At 39.0% G+C, this 26,592-nt stretch overlaps 1 protein-coding gene across 1 annotated transcript; it reads left to right on the top strand.

Annotated features, from left to right (window-relative positions):
- Positions 1 to 3,221: 3,221 nt before the first annotated feature.
- lgi1b (leucine-rich, glioma inactivated 1b) lies at positions 3,222 to 21,936 on the top strand. The gene is made up of 8 exons (XM_072239324.1): positions 3,222 to 3,647; positions 4,034 to 4,105; positions 5,698 to 5,769; positions 5,868 to 5,939; positions 10,386 to 10,457; positions 16,602 to 16,771; positions 17,292 to 17,456; positions 17,542 to 21,936. The coding sequence occupies exons 1-8, from the start codon at positions 3,310 to 3,312 to the stop codon at positions 18,360 to 18,362; spliced, it is 1,782 nt and encodes a 593-aa protein (XP_072095425.1). The 5' UTR covers positions 3,222 to 3,309; the 3' UTR covers positions 18,363 to 21,936.
- The last annotated feature ends 4,656 nt before the right edge of the window (positions 21,937 to 26,592 follow it).

Below are 26,592 nucleotides of genomic sequence, written 5' to 3'. Positions count from 1 at the left end.
TTCATAATTGATGAAAGAGTAAAGAGACGGGCCCAGGAAAATGGAGCAAGATGGCACTAGTGAACTATGGCAATGTTCTGTGGGCTGCGGACAATATTTCTAGATGTACTTCTTTCGAGTGACTCTCACTGAAATCTGCAACATGTAATTCCCCTTTAAGCAATGTACTTTTAAAACAACTTAATGGTCTACAGATTTCACAATCTTCTCAAGGACTTGGCAGACAAAACAGGTATAACACCTTTATGATGTTCATCGCCATGGCCGGAAGTGAGGAGGCTGAAATGCAGAGAGTTGAGACTGTTCTGCATTGGTTGGACAGGCTGAAATAAAATCCTTGAAACTGTTGTTCATTTTATAATTTCTGACCCATAACTTCATACTGCATTCTTCAGTGCAAAAGTATCTGAGAATTGTTGACTTTTCTGTTTATTTGGCTTGCCCACTTTTCTGTCACATAAATCCATTTTTTATCTTGTGCACTAAAACTGGAAGCTGGAACTGCAACAATTTATTTTTAAACTTTTAAAAGACAGAAAATAAATTCCTCAATGGCAGGCAAGATAATAAATTTAAAGGATTTAAAAACATAAACACGAGGAATTCTGCAGATGCTGGAAATTCAAGCAACACACATCAAAGTTGCTGGTGAACGCAGCAGGCCAGGCAGCATCTCTAGGAAGAGGTGCAGTCGATGTTTTGGGCCGAGACCCTTCGTCAGGACTAACTGAAGGAAGAGCTAGTAAGAGATTTGAAAGCTCTCAAATAGAGATGCTGCCTGGCCTGTTGCGTTCACCAGCAACTTTGAAATTTAAAGGATTGATTCTTTGAAGGACTTTACAAATAAAATTTTAATTAAGTGCAAAATGCTAATATATATTTTAACAAAGCACCCCCAATAAGTGTGAGAAGATCTAACAAAATCATTTGTACCTTGAAGACTACAGAAGATGCCCACTATTCATGAATTTAATTTTTGTAAAACTACCAAAGGGTCTCAGTGCAATTAAATTTACAGATCTTTTTACATGTTAACAACATCTGTTAAAGGGAGTTCTCTCTACTTTGAGTGCATTCCAGTTTTGTGTTCCCATATGCGACTTTTGGATATTAGCGGTTCAAAATTACTCTCTTCACCCCAGTCATGTTCTTATTCCAGCAGCTGAAGTTTCCACATTACTGTTGACAAAAAAGTAACACGGCAAGCTTTGTTGGTCCAAATTTTTCCTAAACAGGATCTATCGCCTGCACTTGTCTGAGTGTTCCCACTTCCACAAAATGATCTTCTCTGTATTTAAATAATACGCAGAGTGAAACGTAAACCACGGAATTGTTCTGGAAGCCTTTGATAGACGGCAAAGCCAGACACCCTGGCTTGCCATCTCTTAAAGCTGTTAAAGTCTTCTGTTTTCTGATATTCCAAAACATTTAAAAGCCTAGAAATGAAATATCGTATACATGAACAAAATTACTTATAGTTGCAAACACAAATGGTTAAAACATTTTTAACAAAGTGTAGATTATTGAAAATGTTGTAACTTAAATTTTACGCTACTTAGCCTACAGACCTATCAAATGACTGGACTCACAAATGTAATGTCAGGTCAAATCCTTCACAGATTCCTTGGAGAAAGTTATGAGGAACATTAAAAATCTGTTTCTCTACCTTTGTTCTCTATGGGGCACACATGAACATCTGAGAAATTGCTAGTGAAGTGTGGCTTCTAAGATTAAGATTTATGCAAGTACATCAAGGTCTTGAAACTTGCCATTATCTATGCCGAGAAATGCAAGCAATTTAACCACACAATTGAGTCTTGGGAAATGTGAAAATGGCTGCCTATCACCGCTGTGATATACTGTATGCTCTCACATGCTGCTATGATGATTTGGAATTTGATTGGTTTATTATTGTTACATGTTACAGGTATGGTGAAAAGCTTTGTACGTACTGATCAAATCATTACACAGTGTACTGAGACATTATAAGGTAAAACAATCATAGAATGCAGAATAAGGTTCAGCAACTACAGGGAAAATGCCGTGCAGAAAGGCAATAAGGTGCAAGATCATAATGAGGTAGGCCGTAAAGTCAAGAGTCCATCTTATCCTATGAGGGAAACATTCAGTAGTCCAATAACAGTAAGGTAGAAGCTTTCCCTGAGCCTAGTGATATGTGCTTTCAGGCTTTTGTATCTTCTGCCTGATAGGTGAGGGGAGAAGATAAAATATATAAGATGGAACGATTCTTTGATTATGCTGGCAGGTCTTTGGGTAGGTAGAGCCTCTGTACAGTTTGGCTCTGGGGGGTAGATTCCAGTGCTCCTCCTGTTTGGATGTTCATTACCAACAGTCTGTGATGCAAGGTCTCTAAGTTGGGTTCTCCAGTGTAGTCAAGGATGGCCTGGAATCCGTGAGGTTGGTTCTTCAGCCCTGCGCCATCTTCCATGTGGACGGACCATTCCTTGGCCTTGCTGATCAGTTCCATTTGGGTCTGTGAGTCAGGTTGGTAGATCAGCTTCTGGAGGTCAGAAGATCACCAGATCTGTAAGAAGATTTAAAAGAACCTTATTAGTAATTCTTAGATACATAGAATTTAGATTTAAAAGAGTAGAACAATTAATTACAGAAGTAATGAGTGGATTTGCAGAAAGCTGCTTCCCTCAGGACTCTTAACGTTCTTTTCAACTCCGTCTCCACCCTACTCCTACCACCATTCGATAGATTTAGGTTTTTGGAAGCAAGATTCCTGTTTGAAAGGCTCCCAGTCTTTTGCCAGCACCCCATTTAAGAGAGCACTGCAGATGAAATAAAGCAACAGTGCAGTAGTAAAATCCATTCTTTAAATTTTTCATTGATCACTACTTGACACACTTTGCGGAATCTATTTCCTAACAAAAATGCAGGTCAGAGATGTTAAGGAAGATCAACATTGCTTTCATTAATACTGGTTTTACTATGTTTTAAATAAATAATTTTTAAAAATCATTTTTTTGCTTGAGAAGATACAAACAAAACTTTACACATTTGGGCTTTCATTTTTGTATATTCAAAACGTTTGACGTTGACTTTATTTTTTATTATTATTGCTGTAATCCATGCCAGAGTTTTGGATTCACACAGAACCTGGGCGTGGTTCTGGACTAATACATTGGCTGGGATAAAGACTTTTTTGCATGTGTACAGAACTGATTTTATATGCAAGCAGTTGTAAATGGAAAGTCTTTTAAGCGATGAGGAAAAAGGCAATTTGAGTACAATGCATTGTGTACCAAAACAGCAGTGAAGGAGCTTTCTTGAGTTTAATATATGCTCACTAGATGGTGTAATCATTACTGCTTGATCAAAACATTGTGGGAAAGTTGTTTTGCCAGAAAACAAGGCACAGAAAGCGGCAGGAATTGCTTACCTTCAGAAATATTCACCGCAATCATTGTTCTGAATGGATTCATAATGGGAGATGCTAGTAAATTTATAGGACGAATCACTCTGTTAGTCTGCATACTGAGTCTTCTTTTTTCAAAAATAGTTGCCAAAAGACCCAGACCAGTAGGATGTCCCGAAAGTTGTATATGTACCGAAGAAACAGCCCAATGTTACAACAGAAAATCGATTCCTCTGAGTTTTCCCTCAGGAGTAGTTAATTTGTAAGTATTACATCACCAGAACTACAATAGTTTTACAATAATCTGAAAATGTAAGCAATTTTGTTCTGTATACAAATTTACTGAACAATTCTATGATATTTAGAAAATGATCATCTCCGGCACTAGAGTTTGTGTTTGGAATAAGCTTAGCGTTTTTTCAGGCAATGTAATTTGGAACACATTTTATATCAGAATACTGTTGTTAAGATTTATTTTGAAATATTGCAAAATAACAAATAAGTCTGCTTGATTGTAATCATCAAATTGTACTTTATTTGAAATTGTGTGCAGTTTTAAAAAATTTATGCGTGTTCATAAAGCAGAACTTTGCTGTTTTGAATGCCTCTCAATTTGATTTGATTTATGTCAGCTTGTTTTATTTGTAGGTCATTCATGAACTCTGCTTTCCACGAAATACCAGAAAGAAGCTTTATGAATTTAAAGTCGCTCCAGCTTCTGTGAGCTTTTTTTTAAATCTCGCAATTGTTGGCATAGTTCAGAAATGGTTCTCAGGGTTCTTTGAGAATAAGAGTGAATTGTTTGTGAGTCTGTCCAGCAATGCAGCACTAATAGGTACAAATGTTTCAAGTGTGGGCTATGTTTTCTATTTCTTAAGATGAGGAGCAAACCTAGCCCCCTATATTCTGATATCTTACTAGGTGGAAAGCTGGTTGATGGTAAACTGTGTACTAGTAATCTAATGCTATTAAAAAGTGCAAAATGGAAAACCACATGTTTTGCATATTATAGAATAGGTTTTGTATGCTCATGTCCTCTAGACAAGACTGCAGAAAAATAGCCAGTTGTAATAAGCTCTGCAGAGGCTAGTAGTTGTTATGCTTTTTTTTTAACATAATTAACCATTTCTTCATTGTCAAATTATTGCCCTCTTTGGCTGAACCTTTATTTATCACTTATTATTGTCGTGTCATCTTGTACTGCATTAATGCTAATTGTTTGAAATACAGTACTTTATAACAGCCATTGCATTTAATCTCGCTTCATCATCAAAATGAGTTTTTAATATATTGTAGTAATAGAAATTCATATAATATGACTGAACTGCTCAAATTAAGCTAGTAAAATGAATTGTTCAATAACTTCAATTACCATTTATTTACTTGGAAAGTTTTTTACATTTGTGGAGCTTATGCGAACTCTTGGAAGATAATAATTCAGTTCTACCAAAATTAATGTCAAATGATTAGGTTGCATCTGTTAACTTTTAATATGTTTTGAGGATTCATTTTAAACTTACATTTTTTGAATTTCTTTTTGTTACTGGTGAACCAAAAGTGAAGTCTTTTACAATAACAGGTTAAAATTAAGAATCAGAACAGGTTAACTTCCGAGAAGAGGGTAAGGAGGAGGAGGATGAATAGGGCTTTCAGCAGGTGGCCATATACACCAGGGAATTCAGAAAGCACTTCTCTTGCCTGAAGCTCACCATCAAACAGTACATGCATCAACAAGCTTTCAGTAAGGCCGTCTTTACTGATATAAGCCAGGTGTTTCAGCTACAAGGCTAACTTCAATTCTGACTGAGAAACTCTGTGCTTTAATGCCAGAGTGACCACACTGGATGCTTTCTTGGAGATATGTGCAACAAATCACAATTCATCATATGCTACTCAAAAAGGAGGATGTGGATGCTCTCTATTTCTGGAGAGCGGAAAATAATGATTCCTTGTCCAAGAGCTGCAGACGGGAGATTCGTAAAAGTCATGGACATCCCTATGGTGTGCAGTGCAGCTGCTGAACATGCATTGCATTGCATTGCAGGAAATTTATCACCATTGAATGGGATTCTAGTCCCATAATAACTATACAGGTCATCCCTTGGTTACTTCAGGGTTCCATTCCTGTGAACTGTTTGTAGCTGGCAAGTTGGAATTGCAGCCAGGGATGTCCATAATCTTTATGACTCTCTCAAGGAGGACTTTACAATCAACTTTAAATTGCCTAATGTAGCTTTGAAACAGTAAGTTATGAATTGAGCTTTAAAGATTTTTATGATTTTGTAAACTTTAATAAATTGTCTCTTTGACAGTTTGTTCACTTCAAACACATTTTATTTGATTGCCAATGATGCATTCAAGGGACTCGATCGCCTAGAATATCTGTAAGTAGATACTAAATCTACCTATTGGAAAAAAATCCCACATCACATGTTAACATTTTATTATAATATATTGTTGTTATTAATACTTTTTTCTTCAGCTTTATAGAAAATAATAAAATCCAGTCCATTTCAAGACATGCTCTCCGAGGACTTGAGACTCTAACTCATTTGTAAGTTCATTTCTGTTATTTAATCAGTAAACATCCATAGATCAATGTTGAATTTGGACTTTTAAAGTAAATACAAATTTATTACAGTTATTGGGGTTAATGCTGCTCAATTGTTTATTAACAATATAATTGCCAACTCAGTGTTTCTGTTTGTGTTGATTAACTCTTGCTTTTTGTTCTGATCAATAATCATTCTACAAATGGCAACTTAAATGCATGTTGACAAGATGTAATTGACTACAGCAGAGATTTAAGTGATTAGGTATTTTCCTCATATTGACAAACCTCAATTTCCTATTGAGATTGAAGAAAAGGGATCTTGTTGCTCTCTATCCATTTTTTATTAGGCCAGATTGTGCTGGATGCTGGAGGCTGCCTGTTCTTTGAGATCATTGTCTACTGATACAATATATCATTCTTCAAAAGCAAGATGTAGATTGCAACAGAGTTCCATGTAACAAAGTGGAGAAGCCCTTTCACCAGGTTACCCCTCATGGGCTTTGCAAATGACAAGACCGTGAGAGAGTTTTACTTCCCGACAAAGCTGTAAGGAAGCAAATTTCATAGGTGTTTCAAAGCAATTAAATTTGAAGCAGATAATTAAAAAATCTAAAGCTCATACTGTAAAAGTGTTAAAAAACATAAAATCTGAACACAATTAAAAATGTAAAGTGAAATAGGATGATTTTTTAAAACTCGTGTTTCCTTCTAGGCCTAGAATCCCAAATGAAATCAATGGTGCCTCAAATCCTATGCGTTTCTAGGAAATTGTATAAACTGAAGTAAATTGCACAAGGAGCCATGAAGTGTCCTTGGCAAATCGAGAATCCCAAGGCATTTTATACTTACCTTTAAACTAAGATGATACTAGGGTGAAGAAAGGATAACTCAAGTATAAGGCAGGGAATCTATGCTTGGAGTCAGAGGATGTAGGCTAGGTAACAAATGAGTACTTTTCATTGGTATTGGTGAAGGAGAAGGACATGCTTTGTACACTAGAGCAGTCTGAGATCGAGGAGGAGATGGTGCTGGATTGTTTGCAGAGCACTAAGGTGGATAAGTCCCATCTTATTTAAAGAGGCAAGATCTGAGGTTGCAGGGGCCTTGGTGAAATTCTTTGCATCCTCACTAGCTACAGACAAGGCCCCATGTTGTTTCATTGTTCAAGAAGGGAAATAGAGATATTCTAGGAAATTATAGGCCTATGAGTCTCGCATCCGAGGTAAGGAAACTATTGGAGAGGATTCTTAGGGATGGGAATTACATACATTACAACAGCATTGCTTTGTAATGAGCAGACTTGATTTTATTTTGAGAAGTTGACAAAGGTGATGAGAATAGGGTTGTGGATGTTGTCGACATGGATTTTAGTAAGGCATATGACAAGGTCCTTCATTGTAGGTTGAACCAGAAGAGGGCGCGCGCGCACACACACTCACACACACACACACACACACACACACACACACACACACACACACACACACATGCATAGTTATAGTATACATATATATATGTGTGTGTGTGTGTATGTATTTACATATGTATACAGTATATGCATGTGTGTGTATATATATTTGCAGGCAATGTAAAGATCAGTGGATCACTGGAATTGTGGACAGAGGAGAATTTTGCCAAATGATATAGGACATAAACCAGTTGCAGATAGAGGCAGAAAAATGGCAGATGGAGTTTAATATGAGGAAATGTGATACATTGCACCTTGGAAAGTCACATGTAAGAGATAAGTATACAGTTAATGACAGAAATTTAACAGTATTGATATACAGAGGAGTCTTGAGGACCAAGTTCGTAGCTCCTTGAAAGTGGCCATGAAAGTGTTAGAAAGAAGGCATATGACATCCTAGCTTTCATATGTTGGAGCATTGAATATAAGGGTAAGGAAGTCATGTTCTAGCTATATAAAACTTTGGTTAGCTTACATTTGTGGCAGTTCTAGTCGCACCATTACAGAAAGGATTTGGAGGCTTTGGAATTTTTTACCAGAATGTTGCCTGGAGGGTATAATGTATACAGAGCAGTTGGGCAGAGTTGATTATTTTCTCTGGAGTATCCTAGTTGAGGAGTTTGAGGAGACATGATAGAAGTTTATAAGATTATGAGAGGTATATATGGTAGACAGTCAGAAATGTTTACCCAGGGTAGAAATATCAAATACTGTGAGGCGAGAGTGGTAAAGTTTAAAGGAGATGTACAGACAAGAGAAGATCTGCATCTGCTGGAAATCAAGCAACACATACAAAATGCTGGAGGAATTCAGCAGGCCAGGCAGCATCTATGGAAAAAACTACAGTTGACGTTTCAGCCCAAAGCGTCAACTGTACTTTTTTATAGATACTGCCAGACCTGCTGACTTCCTCCAGCATTTTGAAGATTTACAGATCAGGCTTTTTCACACAGAGAGTGAGAGGTGCCAGGACTGGGCTGCCAGGTGGTACTACTGGAAGCAGATACAATGATATTTACAGTTAAGATGAGTAATATAGACAATGAATATGCAGGGATTGGAGGGATGTTGATCATGTGCTGGCAGTACTGACAGTTTAATTTAGTATCATGTTCAGCACAGACATCATAAACTGAAGGATTTGTTTCTGTGCTGTCCTGTTCTATATTCTATGAAGTCTTAACTGCAGCATGTATGAGAAGTGAGGCTAGACCTATAAGCAGTAAGTCTTAGACTTCTGGTTTTGACACTGCATACATTAAAGTCTGTGATTCCTGAAGTATGAAATGATTAAATGCTGGATATTACAGCTGGAACCACAGTTCCAATCACTAAGATTTGCCCAGCATCTTTTATGTGACTGTCTTGTGTATTTAGAAAAGCACCTTTACAAGAGAAGCCTTAAAGGCCATATTCTCAGGCACAGGATATTTTTGAGCCCAAGATTTTTAATCTAATGCTGATCTCTGACATAGACAATGCCAGAGGCACTTTCAATTTTATTTTATGATTAGGAAATGTTACTTTAACATGCTTTTATTGCTCTTATTATATTTCCCATCCTTTAAGTTTCCTAAATTAGGGGGGAAATGGCACTTATCCACAAAGAAAGACATTTGTTAATCACAAAGCCCATTCCCCTTAATCATTATGTCATTGACTAAATTCCCAAAGTCCTTCACCTCACAACCAAATCCCAGGATCGTATCTCATCCAGGATTAGAGCCCTTTATTTAAAATGATACTTTCATGGATTACTGAGGGAAGTCTACATTGTTAAAGTTATCATCTTTCTGTTCAGTATTAAACCAAGGCCGTAAAAAAAGATCAGTGCACATAATGCTGGCATAAAAACATTCAGCAGGTCATACATACATCACGTGTAAAAGAAGAAACACAGTTAATGTTACAGTCTGATGAGCCATCACCAGAACAGTTCTGATAAATGGCCATCAGCCTGAAACATTAGATTGATTTTCTTTCCCACAATTATTACTTGGCGTCCTGAGTATATCCAGAATGACTGTTTTTACGTTGGATTTCCAGTGTGATTTTTTAGAAAAAAATTCTATTACTGTTGGATTCACACAGTACTGCAAGGATTATAGAGGATTGCTTGGAGGTATTTGCTATTCAGTGTTCAATAAAGCTTTTCCAAGTTATTGCTAGAACTATCCTTTTATTGTATTCTGATACATTATCTCAGAACTTATATGGAATTCTCACTTCTCATGTCTATCATTGCAGTTTTAATTTTTGTAAACAAACTACATTGTCATTATAATAAGACCAAAGATAAGTTTCATATTTTAATCCTGCAGTACAAATGAACAGACACTCTGGCACTTTGAATGGAAATATGTTGGGTAAAATTAAAGCTGCATCAGGTATTAGAAATCAGTATCTTTCCTGACATTTTTAAATTAAACTTAGTTAAGATAGCAACATCTTACTTCCTGAAGCTACACTTTGATTTAAATCCATCCTCTACAATTAAGATAATTTTCATTCTTTAGCCACTGTGGCATCCTAGTTAAACAACATTGGAGTCATTGCTGTGTTTAACGAATCTGAATTGATTGCTCATATTGAAATCAGCAGTCACACTCAAAAATAAACAGCTCTACTTTTATGAGTTGTAACTCACATTATGCTACACACACTTGAACTAAGGTGTAACAATAGTACCCCTTTGTGACATGAACTGGATAATCATATCTTCTGTAAGTGTATTTCTCCATTCTTCCTGAGATAAGCATTCATTTGAACTAATAAACTGCTTTATCGCAATAAGATTCAGATAGCCATCATGACCAATTACACATTGTGTAATTTATCTTAATGTACTAATACAAAATACACTTTCTACAAGCTTTTAGATGGCTTAGTAGATATTGATGAAAGGAAAATAATTGAGGTATAGTTCAAAAATTATATATTACTAATCTTTTTCTTGTACTTTTGTTTGCCCTCAACAGAAGTTTGGCCAATAATAACCTTCAAGCCCTTCCTAAAGACTTATTCAAAGACCTGGATGCATTAACCAAAGTGTAAGAACTATTGGCATGTCCTGAAAACTTATACCCTTTTAATACAGTTAAAGTCGGTGAAGTTTTTGTTTCCTTAGTGTGTGTCCATGTGAAACCCAGTGGTAAAATGTGAATTTCCTAATGAATTAATTCAAAATGTTATCTGGACTTCTGGTGTTCCATGGGTTGTTTAGGTGTTTGTATTATTTTAATTTTTCTAAATTGGATTATTATTTTTTATACTTTAAGAATGGTCATGAATGTCAAAGATGCATGGGTTCAGCTGCATATAGGGACTGGGAGGATGTTCACTGAAGTCAGGGAGTTGGGGCTGGGCACTTGAGGGGTTCAGCCTGTCTTGATGACAGAGCAGTAGGAGTTGGGGGAAATCAGTGAGTCAGGTGATAAGATCATTGTTAGGAGGTGCTGGGAAAGTCAATGCTGTGAAGGCATGGCACCTGGGCTGGGGTGGAGATGTATGAAGAATGGAAGTTATGGATTTGGGCTTATCTTACTGTAGCGCAAAGCTAGAATTGCACAGGTTGTTCCAGGAATGACATAGAATGGTTGCTTCTCTGAATATCCTGGTCTAATTTTTTTTAGATATGCCCAGGTGACTGGTATTAGCAAATTAAATGTATACGTTTTTATCAACTTTATTCCCAAAGTTCTCAAATAAACAAGTGTTATCATTGAAATTTTATGATGGTGAATCATTTCAGGACTTGTAGACTCCTTAAAAAGTCATGGTTTAGTGTAGATCTGCAGCAGATACATTGTTTCCTGTCCATAGCATCTCATAACAGAAACCACTTGTGACTCCAAAAGAAACCTGGCTTGTAATTCCTTTGACAAAAGCAGCTCTGAAACCTGCAGAAAGCTGCCAGGATATTGTTGCAGGAAGTGTTGTAACAAAGTGTATAGATTTAATGGAGGAATCATTGTAACTCCAGTCAACACATGCCTGGTTTTTTGCAACCATTTTTGCATTTCATGAAGAAGAAAGACTTCAACTAGTGGTAGCAAATAACTTTAATAGTCCTCAAAATTTCTGCAAGATGAATCATTCATTCGAAAGAAATTTTAGACACGTGCAATTTAATGACTGAAATGTACAGTTACTGGCAGCAATGCTCATAATCCATTTTTGGCAAGAAGCAGAATCCATGATATGATGCTTGTCCTATTTCAGAATCAATCACAGTTACTTTGTGTGATGGTACAAAAAAGGTAAGGCAAATATCCTTTGACTTACTATTAGACTTTTCTGGACTGCACATGACCACCTAATAATACCTGTCATTATTAGAATGGTTCCAATTTCAAGAAGATCAACAGTGGGGTACGTCAATTAAAATGGAGATGTCTTCAAACCACTTTACTGTCCGTTCACAAACAATTCATGACTGAAAGTGAGCACTAGCTCTCTAAAGTCTAGGGTCAGGAAATGCCATCTTCTGACCCTTGTGGATTCCTTATAAATTATGGAATGCTTGCTAAGAATGCTGCCCAATGCTAATTGTAACTCACCTGGCTTTGGGTTATCTGATATCTACATTATCAGCATATATACTACCCAGAGAGCAATGGCCTAAATTGTATTATAGCCCTTTTACTCTGTTATTTTATTTACTGACTCAGTTTTCCGTTACATGGTTGGTTTTTCTGAAATGACTGTATGTGATGAATCTACTATAAACCTTTTAGTATTTAACAGAAAGAGCTGGAGATATTCACCATGGCAGAAACCATCTGTAGAAAGATGAATAACAATTAAAATATATGACAGATTCAATGTAATTTTATTAGAGCTGGAAATAATTATAAGATACAAAGGAAGAAGACACTGGGGGAAAATGACAATGAAGTTCTGGTAATCATTTGGAGGATGAGAGAGGTTAAATAACTGAGAAGGATGGTGATTATAAGGCAAGATAAATATTCGAAGAGGTAAAAGAGGGGATGTGAAGTTGGACTAATTGAATCATGGTCTGAAATTGTTAGACTCATCTTTGAGCCTGAATGATTGTAATGTGCCTCAATTATAAGACGAAGTGTTGTTCCTTGAGCTTATGTCGAGTTTCAGTGAAACAAACAAGGAGACTATGGAGAGAGTGTAACAGAAGCAGGGCAGATAACTTAAATGATAGGAAACTCTAGGTTGTGCTTATGGACTAGATAGGAATGTCTCACAGAGCAGTTGGTACTTCCCAGTGCCGAGAAGTCTGTATCATTACAAGATTGCTGAGTATGTTCAGCACTCTTTATTTCTTCTCATACAAATGTAGTAATTTGGATTTTGTCCCATCTAATACATGCAATTAGGATTAGCGTAGATAGGCTAAAAGACCATTATAGACTTGAGGATCAAAATTTTTAACCTGTTTGTATTGACCTTCTAAATCAAACTGCTAAACACTTCTTAGAAACATCAGATCTTGCACTATACCAACCACACCCCCAAGCCTGACAATACTCTTTCCACTGCTTCCTAAACTCCCACTAATTCTGATCCATTTGTAGATTTTATCCCGGTTTGATGACATTAAGCTTGAATGAAACTCTACCAAATGCCAATTGCAAGGCCAAGCAAGGATAACATGTTGCAGTGATTTACAAATTCCACTTGAGATATTGACTGCAAATTTCCAGCATAGGTCAACATCTTTGTGCCTACATAATGAAAGTGTTTAGAGTGATGGTTTGGTTACTTTTTGAGCCAATACATTCTTCCATAAATGAACTGCGGGCCTTTTATGTGTATGACACACATACAAGGCATGCACAGTGCAACCAAGTGGCATAAATTGCTCGCCAAATTATGCTGCAAAGTTGAGGCTTAAAAAAGGAACACACATCAAAGTTGCTGGTGAATGCAGCAGGCCAACCAGCATCTCTAGGAAGAGGTACAGTCGATGTTTCGGGCCGAGATCCTTCATCAGGACTAACTGAAAGAAGAGCTAGTAAGAGATTTGAAAGTGGGAGGGGGAGGGGAAGATCCAAAATGATAGGAGAAGACAGGAGGGGGAGGGATGGAGCCAAGAGCTGGACAGTTGATTGGCAAAAGGGATATGAGAGGATCATGGGACAGGCGGCCCAGGGAGAAGGAAAAGGGGGAGGGGGAGAAAACCCAGAGGATGGGCAAGGAGTATAGTGAGAGGGACAGAGGGAGAAAAAGAGAAAGAAAAAGAATGTGTGTATAAAAATAAATAACTGATGGGGTACGAGGGGGAGGTGGGGCATTAGCGGAAGTTTGAGAAGTCAATGTTCATGCCATCAGGTTGGAGGCTACCCAGACGGAATATAAGGTGTTGTTCCTCCAGCCTGAGTGTGGCTTCATCTTACAGTAGAGGAGGCTGTGGATAGACATATCAGAATGGGAATGGGACGTGGAATTAAAATGTGTGGCCACTGGGAGATCCTGCTTTCTCTGATGGACAGGGCGTAGGTGTTCAGCGAAATGATCTCCCAGTCTGCGTTGGGTCTCGCCAATATATAGAAGGCCACATCGGGAGCACCGGATGCAGTATATCACCCCAGCCGACTCACAGGTGAAGTGTTGCCTCACATGGAAGGACTGTCTGGGGCCCTGAATGGTGGTAAGGGAGGAAGTGTAAGGGCACGTGTAGCACTTGTTCTGCTTACAAAGATAAGTGCCAGGAGGGAGATCGGTGGGGAGGGATGGGGGGGGCGAATGGACAAGGGAGTGATCCCTGCGGAAAGCGGGGGGGGGGGAGGGAAAGGTGTGCTTAGTGGTGGGATCCCATTGGAGGTGACGGAAGTTACGGAGAATAATATGTTGGACCCGGAGGCTGGTGGGGTGGTAGGTGAGGACAAGGGGAACCCTATTCCTAGTGGGGTGGCGGGAGGATGGAGTGAGAGCAGATGTGTGTGAAATGGGGGAGATGCATTTGAGAGCAGAGTTGATGGTGGAGGAAGGGAAGCCCCTTTCTTTAAAAAAGGAGGACATCTCCCTCATCCTGGAATGAAAAGTCTCATCCTGAGAGCAGATGCGGTGGAGATGGAGGAATTGCGGGAAGAGGATGGCATTTTTGCAAGAGACAGGGTGAGAAGAGGAGTAGTCCAGATAGCTGTGAGAGTCAGTAGGCTTATAGTAGACATCAGTAGATAAGCTGTCTCCAGAGATAGAGACAGAAAGATCTAGAAAGGAGAGGGAGGTGTCGGAAATGGACCAGGTAAACTTGAGGGCAGGGTGAAAGTTGGAGGCAAAGTTAATGAAGTCAACAAGCTCAGCATGCGTGCAGGAAGCAGCACCAATGCAGTCGTCGATGCCTTCTCCTGTCTTCTCCTATCATTTAGGATCTCCCCCTCCCTCTCCCACTTTCAAATCTCTTGCTCTTCTTTCCGTTAGTCCTGACGAAGGGTCTCAGCCCAAAATGTTGACTGTACCTCTTCCTAGAGATGCTGCCTGGCCTGCTGCGTTCACCAGCAACTTTGATGTGTGTTGCTTGAATTTCCAGCATCTGCAGATTTCCTCATGTTTGCACTTAAGAAAGGAATACTGAACATGTTTTCAGTTGAAGAGAAGAAGTCTGCTACATTGTTACTTTCAGTACTTTATCTTGCTTGGGCTGCTGCTCTGAGTCAGACATCCACTTTCTATCAGATAGAATCCTTCCTTAAGTTTGATAGTGATTGCTCTTTTGTATCATTGTCACCTAGTCCTGTTTCTTACTGGTGATATCCTCAGGTGTCAACAAAATGATTAATCCCCACTTTCTTATCTTCCTGCTTTCCCTTACTGTCTGCTGGCTAATCATCTCCTCATCTGGTTTACCCTTTTGTTAATCTGTGCTCCCATCCAACCACTCATCACCATCCTAGTAGTTCATGGGAATGTATGTTCATGTTCTGTGACCCCCTTCTTATCTTTCCTAAAATCCTCTCCTCCCTGCCATCCTCTTCCTCTTATGAAACTGTTCCTCATGATTCTTCTCCTTGAGATCCTCTACTTTGTGAAACATGCCCTGCAATCTAACCCCCTGTGTGGTCCTACCTTGCTATGTTATTACATCCTATGATTCCTTCTCTCATGATATTTCCCACTCAACGAACATCCCCCTTTGCTGACTTGTGCTCCCGTTCAACCTGCACATCTTTTCAGTGGGATTCCCCCGATCCACACTTGTGGTTCTTGCCCTCTGCTACATTTTCCTGCTGCGATCCTTTCTGCCGTGTTCATTTTCACTCTGAAACCCTATCTCACTGCTTTCCAAACCCCTGACAATTCTTTTTTGCCTCCAATCCTCTTTTTCCCCTGTAGTTTTATGCTGCTCTGGCAATTGTCTTTAACTGCTCTCTCACTTATTGGCTTCCTATTCCATTTATCTTCCCCCCATCCCACCCAGTCTCTGGACATATGAACTGAAATAGCAAGAAATTGCATGTTTCCTCTTATGGCGGCTTCTACCACACATGTTGATTTGGGGGTTTAGAGTTATAGAGTCATGGGAAACTACAGCACAGAAAAAAAAAACCTTCAGCCCACCTACTAATTTGCCTCGTCCTACAAACCTGCACTCGGACCATACCTCTGCATACCCCTCCCGACCATGCATCTATCTGACTTCTCTTATATGTTGAATTCGAACCTGCATTCACCACTTCCACTGGAGTTCATTTCATGTGCTCACTACACTCTGAGTGAAGAAGTTTCTCCTCATATTCCCCTTAAACTTCCCACCTTTCACTTTTACCCCATGACCTCTTGTTCTAATCTCACCCTAATCTCAGTGGAAAAAGCCTATTTACATTTACCTATCTGTGCCCCTCATAATTTTGTATACCTCTATCAAATCTCCCCTCACACTTCTATGCTCTAGGCCAGGGAATAAAGTTCTAACCTATTCAATCTTTCCCTATAAGTCAGGACCTCAAATCCAGGCAACATTCTTGTAAGCTTTCTCTTGTACTCTTTCAATCTTGCTGATGTCTCTCCTGTAGGTAGATGACCAGAACGGCACACAATACTTCAAATTAGGCAGCCATGCGGAGCTTAGGAGGGATAATGCTGAGCCAAAGCTGACAAGAATTTGCATTAATAAAATAAAAGTTGTACCTTTACTGATTTTGAAAATATCATACGTTAATATGTAATCATGAGATTTGCCTCACGGCACCAACTGAAACTGCTTTTCTTCACAGAGAACTTAGCGGCAATTCATTCCATTGTGGTTGCAAATTGAAATGGCTGGTTGGATGGTTGATTAGCACCAATGCAACAGCTGATGAGGTCGTTTGTGAAAATCCAGCTCAGTATAAGGGAAGGAAGATAACCAGCCTCCCGCTTAATGAATTTGACTGCATAACCGCAGGTGACTCAACCCAACTCTCAGATATATTTGCACCTGAAATAGAGTTTGGAATTTCCAAACTGATAGTGTTCTGCATTCTGAAAGTTGTAAATTTCCGTGAAAACTGAGGTATTTTATTTTATTTATCTTTTTCTTGATATTTTTTCTCACCATGGGACTGTGTAGTAGGTTACCCTTTGCAAGACAGTAACTGTGCAGGATGAAGTTGTGTATGGTGTCTACAGATGCTCTCTCTGATACATACTAGTTCTTGTAGTTCCTAGTGACTTTACCTAGTGCAATCCATTTTTAAAAACCTTGTTCCCTTCAACTTAGAGTCCATTTGTGTTGGCTATATATTCTGGTGATTTCAACATAACAGAGTTTCATCTAATCAAATAGAAAACTTCATTTCATTTGCAGATTTGTTTTAAGTTAACTAATTAAAGGAGAAAAAATTTTACTGTCTTAGCTTCAGTAATGCTTGAATGATATTATTCCTACAGTTATGACTAATGTACAGTGCCCTTTCTTTTTATAGGTTTTGTTCCTTACCAGACCCTGAAATTTCAGTCTATATCAATTGAAAGCTTTAATTACATGAATGATATATATGTAGTGATTACGCAACCTTTTGCTGGGAACTGCAGCATATTTGAATGGGATCATGTGGAAATGGTATTTCGGAATTTCGACAACATTACTGGTATGAATCCCTCTCATTTACATTGGAAAAAAATCATTAGTTCCTTTGTTCATTGTTTCTGATTTATTTTTGAATCTCTACACAGGCATTTCAACAGTTTTCTGTAAACCATTGATTGTCGAGGGTAAGCTGTTTGTTGTTGTTGCCCAGCTCTTTGGTGGCTCTCACGTATATAAAAGAGATACTTTTGCCAATAAGTTTATTAAAACACAAGATATTGATATCTTAAAAATCAGAAAACCAAATGATATTGAATCATTTCAAATTGAGGGAGAATCGTTCTTCGTTATTGCTGATAGTTCAAAGGGCGGAACAACAACCATCTACAAATGGAATGGAAATGGATTTTATTCTCATCAATTATTGCATCGTTGGTACAGGGATATAGATGTGGAGTACATTGAAATAGCTAACAAGCCACATTTAATCCTGTTAAGTAGCTCCCAACGACCTGTGGTCTTTCAGTGGAACAAAGGAAAGAAAGAATTTGCTTGGCGCATTGATATTCCTGATACAGAAGATGTACATGCAGTTAAGCATTTTAATATCAAAGGTAGTTTGTACATTTGCTTAACAAGATTCCTCGGTGACTCTAAGGTAATGAAATGGGAAGGCTCCATGTTTGTGGAAGTACAGTCGTTTCCATCAAGAGGATCCATGGTACTGCAGCCTCTTCAAATAAATAAATGGCAATATGCTTTCCTGGGAAATGACTTCTCACTCACCCAGATTTTTCAGTGGAACACAGAAAAAAGAAAATTTGTGAAATTTAATGAAACTTTTTTCTTGGCTCCAAGGGGATTCACTTTTGTATTAGCAGACAACCGTGAGTTTTTGTTTGTATCAAGTTTCAAAGCCAAAACACAAATATATGAACACATTATAATTGACACAAGCCAGACCTAAAAAGGCTGACCAAGATCTATTTCATGGAACTATGCATATAAATGAATATTTTAATTAAGTTACCGCAGAGTTTTGTACTGTTCTACTTTTTTGTTGTACTCAACACTGCAAGGAAATCAATAATTCCCATTACCCTACAATAATTTTACAGTTAAATAACATTTTAGCTCTTAGCAAATTGTCACTCTGAATGAACCTAACATATTCAATTGATACCTTTGTGCATAGTCACCTCAGTTGTCTGAGTAACTCATTGGATCATTCTGCTAATATATCCTCATTTCAAATTAGTTTGTTTTTACTTCATGAAATTATGTTCTGATATAGAAACCTAGAGGTTAATAAAACTATTAGTGAAGCATGCCCAAATTATTGATCAGATAATTTACAATTTCAATTTTCCACTGTATGAAATAAAACTGTAGGACATATTATTCAAATGACTGTGTTTAATGAAATTAGAAATTTGCCCCTAGCAATAAGATCTTGTGTCATACTGAGATCTTTGTGTGGTACATGATTCAATTTTAATGGAAAATCTCTGCAAAGGAAAAACATACACTTAATGTAAGTTCCAAGAAGCCTGTGCCTTTACTTCCATGTACATGTACCCTCCCCCTTCTTTGCAGGCATCCCAGGAAATGGCTCGTTAGCCCCGGCTGGCAGTCTCCCAACAACTTGGCGCCGAAAGATCCAGTGCTCTCGGGCTGCTTATGTGTGGGGAGTGCACACTCTAGTCCTGCCAAGTCCATGAGATTGGGACGTCTGTCCCTTCCAAGCCCCGGTCTGTGTGAATGAAGTATATTTATGAATATTAACTTATCTAAAGGGTTAGTAAAGAAAAGAAAGGAAAAAAAAACAATAATGGCCCATTATAATTAAAATCAATTGTGCACAGGTTGGAGCTGAATTCTTGCAAAAGTCATATTCACTGATCCTCAGTAGACTACCACACCTTCTCCATCAAATCATGGTCTAAACCGGATCAAATTCTACAACCAGTTCTCTCCCGTGTCTTCTCTCTTCATCTCCTACCGAACAAAGACCCAGTGTCATACCGATGTCAGGCACAAGAAAAAACCCACTTCCCCAGCCTCCTCTCCTGATTGGATGGTTCACATTCCTCAGCCCCGGTATCTCTAACAATAACCCAAACACTGCTTCTACAGAAAGACCATTACATGAACGTTAGTAATGAAACCATTACCAGGGCGTTACATACACCATACACCCGAAGCATTATTACATGAAAGACTTCAGTCATGCACAAAGACATATAAGAGGCAGGTTTTTGGATATCATTTCTGGGATTTTGCATCTTTTGTGCCTTTCCTATAGCCAGTGTGGGTCACTTCATAAGAGAGCCTTCACAAGGCGTGGAAGATCTGATTCAGCATCATTTAAAACGAGCGTGTCAGAGGAGATCTCCGCCACGAAATCTGGTACTGAGGACATGTCTCAAATAAGGCTTCTTTCTTATTGAAGCCATGCCCCACACTCACCTAGTTCGAAGTGCCCTGACTGACACTACCACCCAATATCTTTTATTAATTTGTAGCAGCCAACCAATGCCCCTAATACTGTCCAACACAGTTTCCTATCAATCCACAAAACCAATCAGAATACCTAGTAGATAACCCTACCTGCCCCTCAAAATTCTGATGCCCGTCAACTGATAGTCCAGTGGCCTCTCTCACTGTTGTGTATTTCACCCCAGCAGACCTGGAGTGATCTGATTTTCTTTCACAAAGGCAGAGTACATGAAAATGTTATAGGGTTTATTCATTAACACATATTGTTATGTGTTGGTTGGCTTGCACTGCACGACTCTATTAATGTGCCTAAATAAGTACAATTTTGTTCCTAAGTCCAATTCTATTTAAGTGAATTTATAATATAACCACATACAGTTGCATATTCTTGCCATTATTTCATTTCTCTCTTCTCCTCATTAAGTCCGGAAATTAGTTATAAAGTTACAATGGACAAATAGGTAAAATATTTGTACAAGTTCAACTGCTAAGGTTTTAATGTATTTTAAACACTGTTGTACATTTTATAATGAAGAACTCTGAGCTTTATTGTAAATCTTATGTTTCTAAAGTTAAGCGGCCACTAAACAGGACTAGTAGCTAAGTTTTTCACTGAAGAGAAAGGAATCTACTGTACATACTTGGACTCACTGCAATTGTCTTCTTGTGAGATTTGGAAAGTAGCCTTGTAATTTGAATATTTTGGTACATTGAAACTTCTCATGACCCAAATGGTTGTTCTGGTTTTGAGGTGAAATTTTGAAAGATGCATATGCTGTTAGAATTTGAATTTGCAGAGCATTAGAGTAAAAGATCAGGCACTTTTTATAATATAGCCATGTACATCCATTGATTAATTTGGAAATATACAAACTTTTAAGTTACAGGAGCAGAAAACTAACAATGCTGGAAATTAACCCCAGCAGGGTCTACTAAATAAACTTTGCCTATCAATGAACTCGTCAGTTCAATACACTACAGACTGAAGCCATACAGGTGCAGTGAAAGCTGGGCAAGAGGGAAAAAGACAATAGGGACAGGACAGAAGAGATAAAATGACAAAATGTGCGATTCTCCAAAGAAAAGACTATTGCAATCAGACAAATAAAACAGGCAAAAGATGGGTCAAGATCATTTACACCAAGGATTAGCAGAATCATGATATGAAATGTTTGAACTCAATATGGAGTCAGTGGTGCCTGATTAAAAATTAAGAATTTTCCCTTGAAGTTTAATTGAGCTTCATGAGAATAGCACAGTAAACTAACAGACAGGCCAAAGTGTGAAAAACTAAAGTGAGGTGACTATAGTCTTGAGGTCCTTTGAACTGACCAAAGCAGTTCTGCAGTCACACAGATCGATCTTACTCCCCCCAGTGGAGAGAGGACCATGTCATTAGCAATGACTAGGGAAGGCTAAACTGAAGGAGGTACTGTCATGGTCCCGTCCGGCAATGCCCCATCTTGCTATTATCTCCTTGATTAGGTCTTAATCCCCTTGTCTGATTTCCAATTGTTCCCAGTTTTCATTAATTACAGCACACCTGCTTTCCATCGGCGAACTGGGGATAAGAACCCTGGAGTCACTGTCATGCTTTGCCAGTTCGTTGGTCTATTCTAGTGTGTGTAAACCTCATTTCCTGATCCCTTAGGACTGTCAGTTCTAAGCTGGATAATCTACATAAACCTTGTCTCCGTGTAAAGATTCTCCTGAATACCTGTTCCACGATTCACGGCTGTGCTAACGCCTCACGACCCTGTCTCCGTGACTGTGTCCTGCTCCTGGGTTCATCCCCAGCCACGTCCTTGCAACAAGTACAGTATATGCTGATTATTGTTTGATGTGGAAACAGGGAAGGGAGGAACGAAAAGGGCAAGTTACATGGAAACTGCTCTGGAAAGCTTTATGAGGTTGATATGCATTGAAATATTAGCTCATTTTGTAATGTATTTCTATGGCATGTACAAAATCAGCATTGTTGCTGTGAAATTGAATCTATAGATTATTTTATTATCAAACACCTAATAAAGAAATCACATTTACAGGAGATAATCTGTGTCTAAAATTGTGACTGTTAAGATTTCATATTCAAAATAATGCATCGTGGATCAGATAAATGTTTGGGATACATTTGACCTGAAACTTAACATATATTTGGAAAGAAACTATCATTTTATTACAATACTAATAGACATAGCCTCACACCTGACTCCAGAGAGAAGCCACGTTATCCTGATTTAACAATCCATTCCCACACTCCTTCAATTTCACCCAATGGAGACTATAAGTCACTATCCTGAAAAGCCAGACTTTTTTAAAACATGCTCAATGCAGGTTTTTTTTCCAATTTTAAGCATACTCAAAACTGAATTCAATATCTGAAGCAATTTTAATTTCTAAATGCTAAATAGCAGCCACCATTAATCTGCTTGCTCAGGAATCCCAGATTAATATTATTTTATGACAATTGGGTAATATTGTAATGCTTCTATGGGAGAGAAGATGGATTTACTGGCAATGGTGGTGTGCATAGATTTGAATCAAGGCAGATGAAATAAAAATAATCCAAGATATGATATTAAGCTTTTACCTCTATCTTAATGGACATAGGTTTTCAGCACAAAAGAAAGTAAAAATTTGTAAACTACTCAAAGCATAAAGACAGTTGATATATTTTTAAAATAGGTGTAAAGTAGCACTTAATTTACAGGCTGCTGTTAGGCTTTGTAATGATCAATCAAAGTTCAAAGGAAATTTATTATCAAAGTACATGTATGTCACCATACACAACCCTGAGATTCATTTTCTTGTGGACATAATCAGTGAATCCAGAGAATAGTAACTAAAATAGGATCAATGAAAGATCAGCCAGAGTGTAGAAAACTATAAATAAATGGTAATAAATAATGAGAACATGAGATAATGAGATAAACAGTTCTTGGAAGTGAGATCATTGGTTATGAGAACATTTCAGTGACGGAGCAAGTGAGTTCAAGAGCCTGATGGATGAGGGGTAGTAACTGTTCTTGAACCTAGTGGTGTGAGCCCTGAGACTCTTGTACCTTCTACCTTCTTGTGGCAGTGCAAGAAGGGAACATAATGCTTCATAGAATCTTGGATGTCCCCTGCCATTCCGGATGCAGTGATACTGCTTGATGGTTTCATAACTCACTTCCAAGATGGGACTGCTGAGTCTTTTAAAGGCAGAAGAGGGGGAGTATGCTTTATGATCAACTTCTTGTGGTGTACAAACATTGTGGTGCTGCCCCAGTCCTGTACATACCCAAATCAACAGCTGTGGATGAACCAAGGGACTTCGTAGTCTGCTGAGGGCTAGATATGTGGCATTCAAGTCTAGCAACCCAGGACTATACAAGAAAACAGGTACAACTTATGGAGGGCAACCTCAAGAGAAAAGGAACAATTACAAATGAGGTTGGAGGTGGAACTGGATGCACGTCAACTCTGGCAGGGTTTACAGGCCACTACTTCCTACAAAGCAAAACTTACCATCATGAAAGGCAGTGATGTTTCGCATCCAGATGAGCTCAATGCCTTTCATGCATGCGTTGAAAGGTAGTATAAAACTACAGCTATGAGAATCCCTGCAACACTTGGTGACCCAGTGATCTCTGTCTCAGAGGCCAACATCAGACTGTCTTTCAAGAGGCTGAACCCTTGCAAGGCAACAGGCCCTGATGGAATACCTGGTAAGGCTCTGAAGACTTGTTCCAATTAACTTCTACATTGCTACAGTCAGAAGTTCCCAACTTCTTCACAAGGGCAACAAACAAACCAGTGCCCAAGAAGAACATGGTGAGCTGCCTTAACGACTATCATTCAGTTGCACACACGTCTACGGTGATTAAGTGCTTTGAGAGTTTGGTTTTGGCTAGAATTAACTCCTGTCTCAGCAAGAACCTGGAAGATGTGCTGGGTGCATTCCGACTACTGCTGCAGCACTGCATTCTTCGTGGTAATGTATCGGTACGCAGCCCAGAGGCTGGGGACCACTGGCCTACTGCACAGGATCAAAGTAAGCTACAGAGAGTTGTAAACTTGGTTGGCTCCATCATGAGCACTAGACTCCATAGTATCCAGGACATCTTCAAGGAGCAGTGCCTCAAAAAGGTGGTGTCCATCATCAAGGACCCCCATCACCCAGGACATGCCCCCTTCTTATTGCTATCATCAAGAATGGGGTACAGAAGTGTGGAGGCACATACTCAATGATTCAGGACCTATTGCCCAGAGCTGCATTTTAAATTTAATCTGCAGTCCATGTTCAAGTCTAGAGATTGGTGCTGAAGTTAATATTTTTTCCTATACACCCTAAGTCCAGACTATGCTCTAACACTTGTTTTGCCCCTGGTTCCAAGCCATAGCTGATTATTCTCAATACACCACTGAATTGCAGGTGGATGATATCTCTCCATGACTGTTGCACCAGAATGGAGAATAATATTTTGCCATTATTGACAGAAATGCTTGTGTTGAGCGTCCGGTGAGCTTGAGATTTCTCTCATCCTTGGTGGTTCTGCTCAGTGTTGTTTCTTAACAATGTAGTTCCTGCTTGCTTCTGAAAGGTTTCACTCAAGACTCACTCTTGTTATTGCTGTTTTCAAATTCATAGAGATCTAGCAAGGAAAGAGGAACACCAGAAAACCTGATACTGAACAGTCAAGTGGTCTTGGAGTTATTAGAGTGAGAGAGGGAGACCAAAGTCTTAGCGGCATTAGATTTCAAGTACCAGCTCTTGAAATAGCACACCGACATATGGAAATCTCCTTTGAGTGTACATGCTCCTACCTCGGGGGAGGGTGTGTGCATTACAAACATCACCCACATAAACAAATTTGTACAATCTGATAATGGTGACATTGTTAATGTAAAGACTAAAAAGGATTGGTGCCAGGATAGAGGTCTGTGGCAGACCAATGTCATCCTCCACTAACAACGGGTCTTGCTCAACAAGTACAGGTGGAGTTTGGTCAGTTATTTTGTTGTTATGGAGACTGATAGCTAAGGGCCACTGATAGTTTCAGCAGCAACACAGAGAAGGTAAATCAGTACCATAGCTGTTTTTAATTTGTGTCAAAATCTGGTTTGTTTTTGATTCATCCATTTTAGCACTTGTTCATAGCATTCACAATAGTTTCTAAAGCCAACTTGTTGTTTTGGGATCTTTTCCAGGGCGAGCAGCTTCATGAATATAAAAAGAAACCGAAGAGTGTTTGCCAGTAGCATCAAAGGTCATTGGCCTCTGTGATTGGTTTGGGAAAGGTTCAGACCTTCCATTCCTTTGGTACTGTAAGCTGCAAAAGAAATCAATAAACTTTATAGCTTATCAAAGCTTTATAGCTTTGGGTTTTTCACTAGTTCAGAATATCATATCTGCACACATGGGAAAGCTAGGCATCTCTAAAAACAGGAGAATTCGGCAACAACGAGGGTTTCCACTGCATTAATGAGCCAACAATAAATGACATTTAAGCAGCTGGACACAAGATTACCAAGCAAGTAACATGAAACATCTGTCCTGTGACAGTCCAGGTTTCTTAAAGACTTAAAGGTATTGGCAATAATATTGCCAAGTGAAAAGCTTGTTTTGATGCTGTTTATGCAGATCAAATCATTATATATTGTAATGTATAGAATAAAGTAAAACAATAGCAAAGCAGAATAAAATGTAAAGCTACTGAAAGAGTGCAGTGCAGGTAAATGATAAAGTGAAAAATCATGATGAGGTAGATTGTGAGGCCAAGAGTCCATCTTATCATACAAGAAGTCTGTCCAACAGTCTGATAACAGTAGAATAGAAGCCATCCTTGAGTCTGGTGGTACATGATTTCAGGCTTTTGGACCTTTTGCCCGATGGCAGGGAGGAGAAGAGAAGATGTCCGGTGTACACGGAGGTATTTGGATATACTGGCTGCTTTACGGAGGCAGCAAAAACTATAGACAGAGTCCATAGAGGGGAAACTGGTTCCTGTGCTGTTGCTAAGCAACACACACAAAATGCTGGAGGAAGGCAGCAGGCCAGGCAGCATCTATGGAAAAGAGTACAGTCGACATTTGGGGCTGAAACCCTTCAGCAGGGCTGGAGGAAAGAAAAACTGAGGAGTAAATTTAAAAAGTAGGATAAAGAACAGAGAAACACAAGGTGATAGGTCAAACCTGAAGGGGGAGGGATGAAGTAAAGAGCGGCAAAGTTGATGGAAGAGATAGAAGCCTGTGGAAGAAAGAAAAGGGGAGAGGAGCACCAGAGGGAGGCGATGGGCACGCAAGGAGAGAAGGTGAGAGGTGGCAAAGGAAATGGGGAAGGTGGTGGGGGGGGGGGCCATTACTGGAAGTTTGAGAAATTGATGTTCATGCCATCAGGTTGGAGGCTACCCAAACAGAATATAAGGCATTGTTCCTTGAACCTGAGTGTGGCCTCATCAGGACAGCCTCCGCATCCAGCACATAATTCTCCAAAACCTCCACCATCTCCAACAGGATCCCACCACCAATCACATCTTTCCCCACTTCTTTCTGCTTTCCACAGGGATCGCACTCCGTGTGACTCTCTTGTCCACTCATCCCTTCCCACTGATCTCCCTCCTGGCACTATCCTTGCAAGTGGGACAAGTGCTACACCTCCTGCCTCATTACCAGGGCCCTAAACAGTCCTTCCAGGTGAGGTGACACTTCACCTG

This window comes from Mobula birostris, chromosome 21, assembly GCF_030028105.1.
Source record: "Mobula birostris isolate sMobBir1 chromosome 21, sMobBir1.hap1, whole genome shotgun sequence".
NCBI lineage: Eukaryota > Metazoa > Chordata > Chondrichthyes > Myliobatiformes > Myliobatidae > Mobula > Mobula birostris.
The sequence above is the reverse complement of the archived record's forward strand: the minus strand, read 5'-3'. Positions and strand labels throughout refer to the sequence as shown.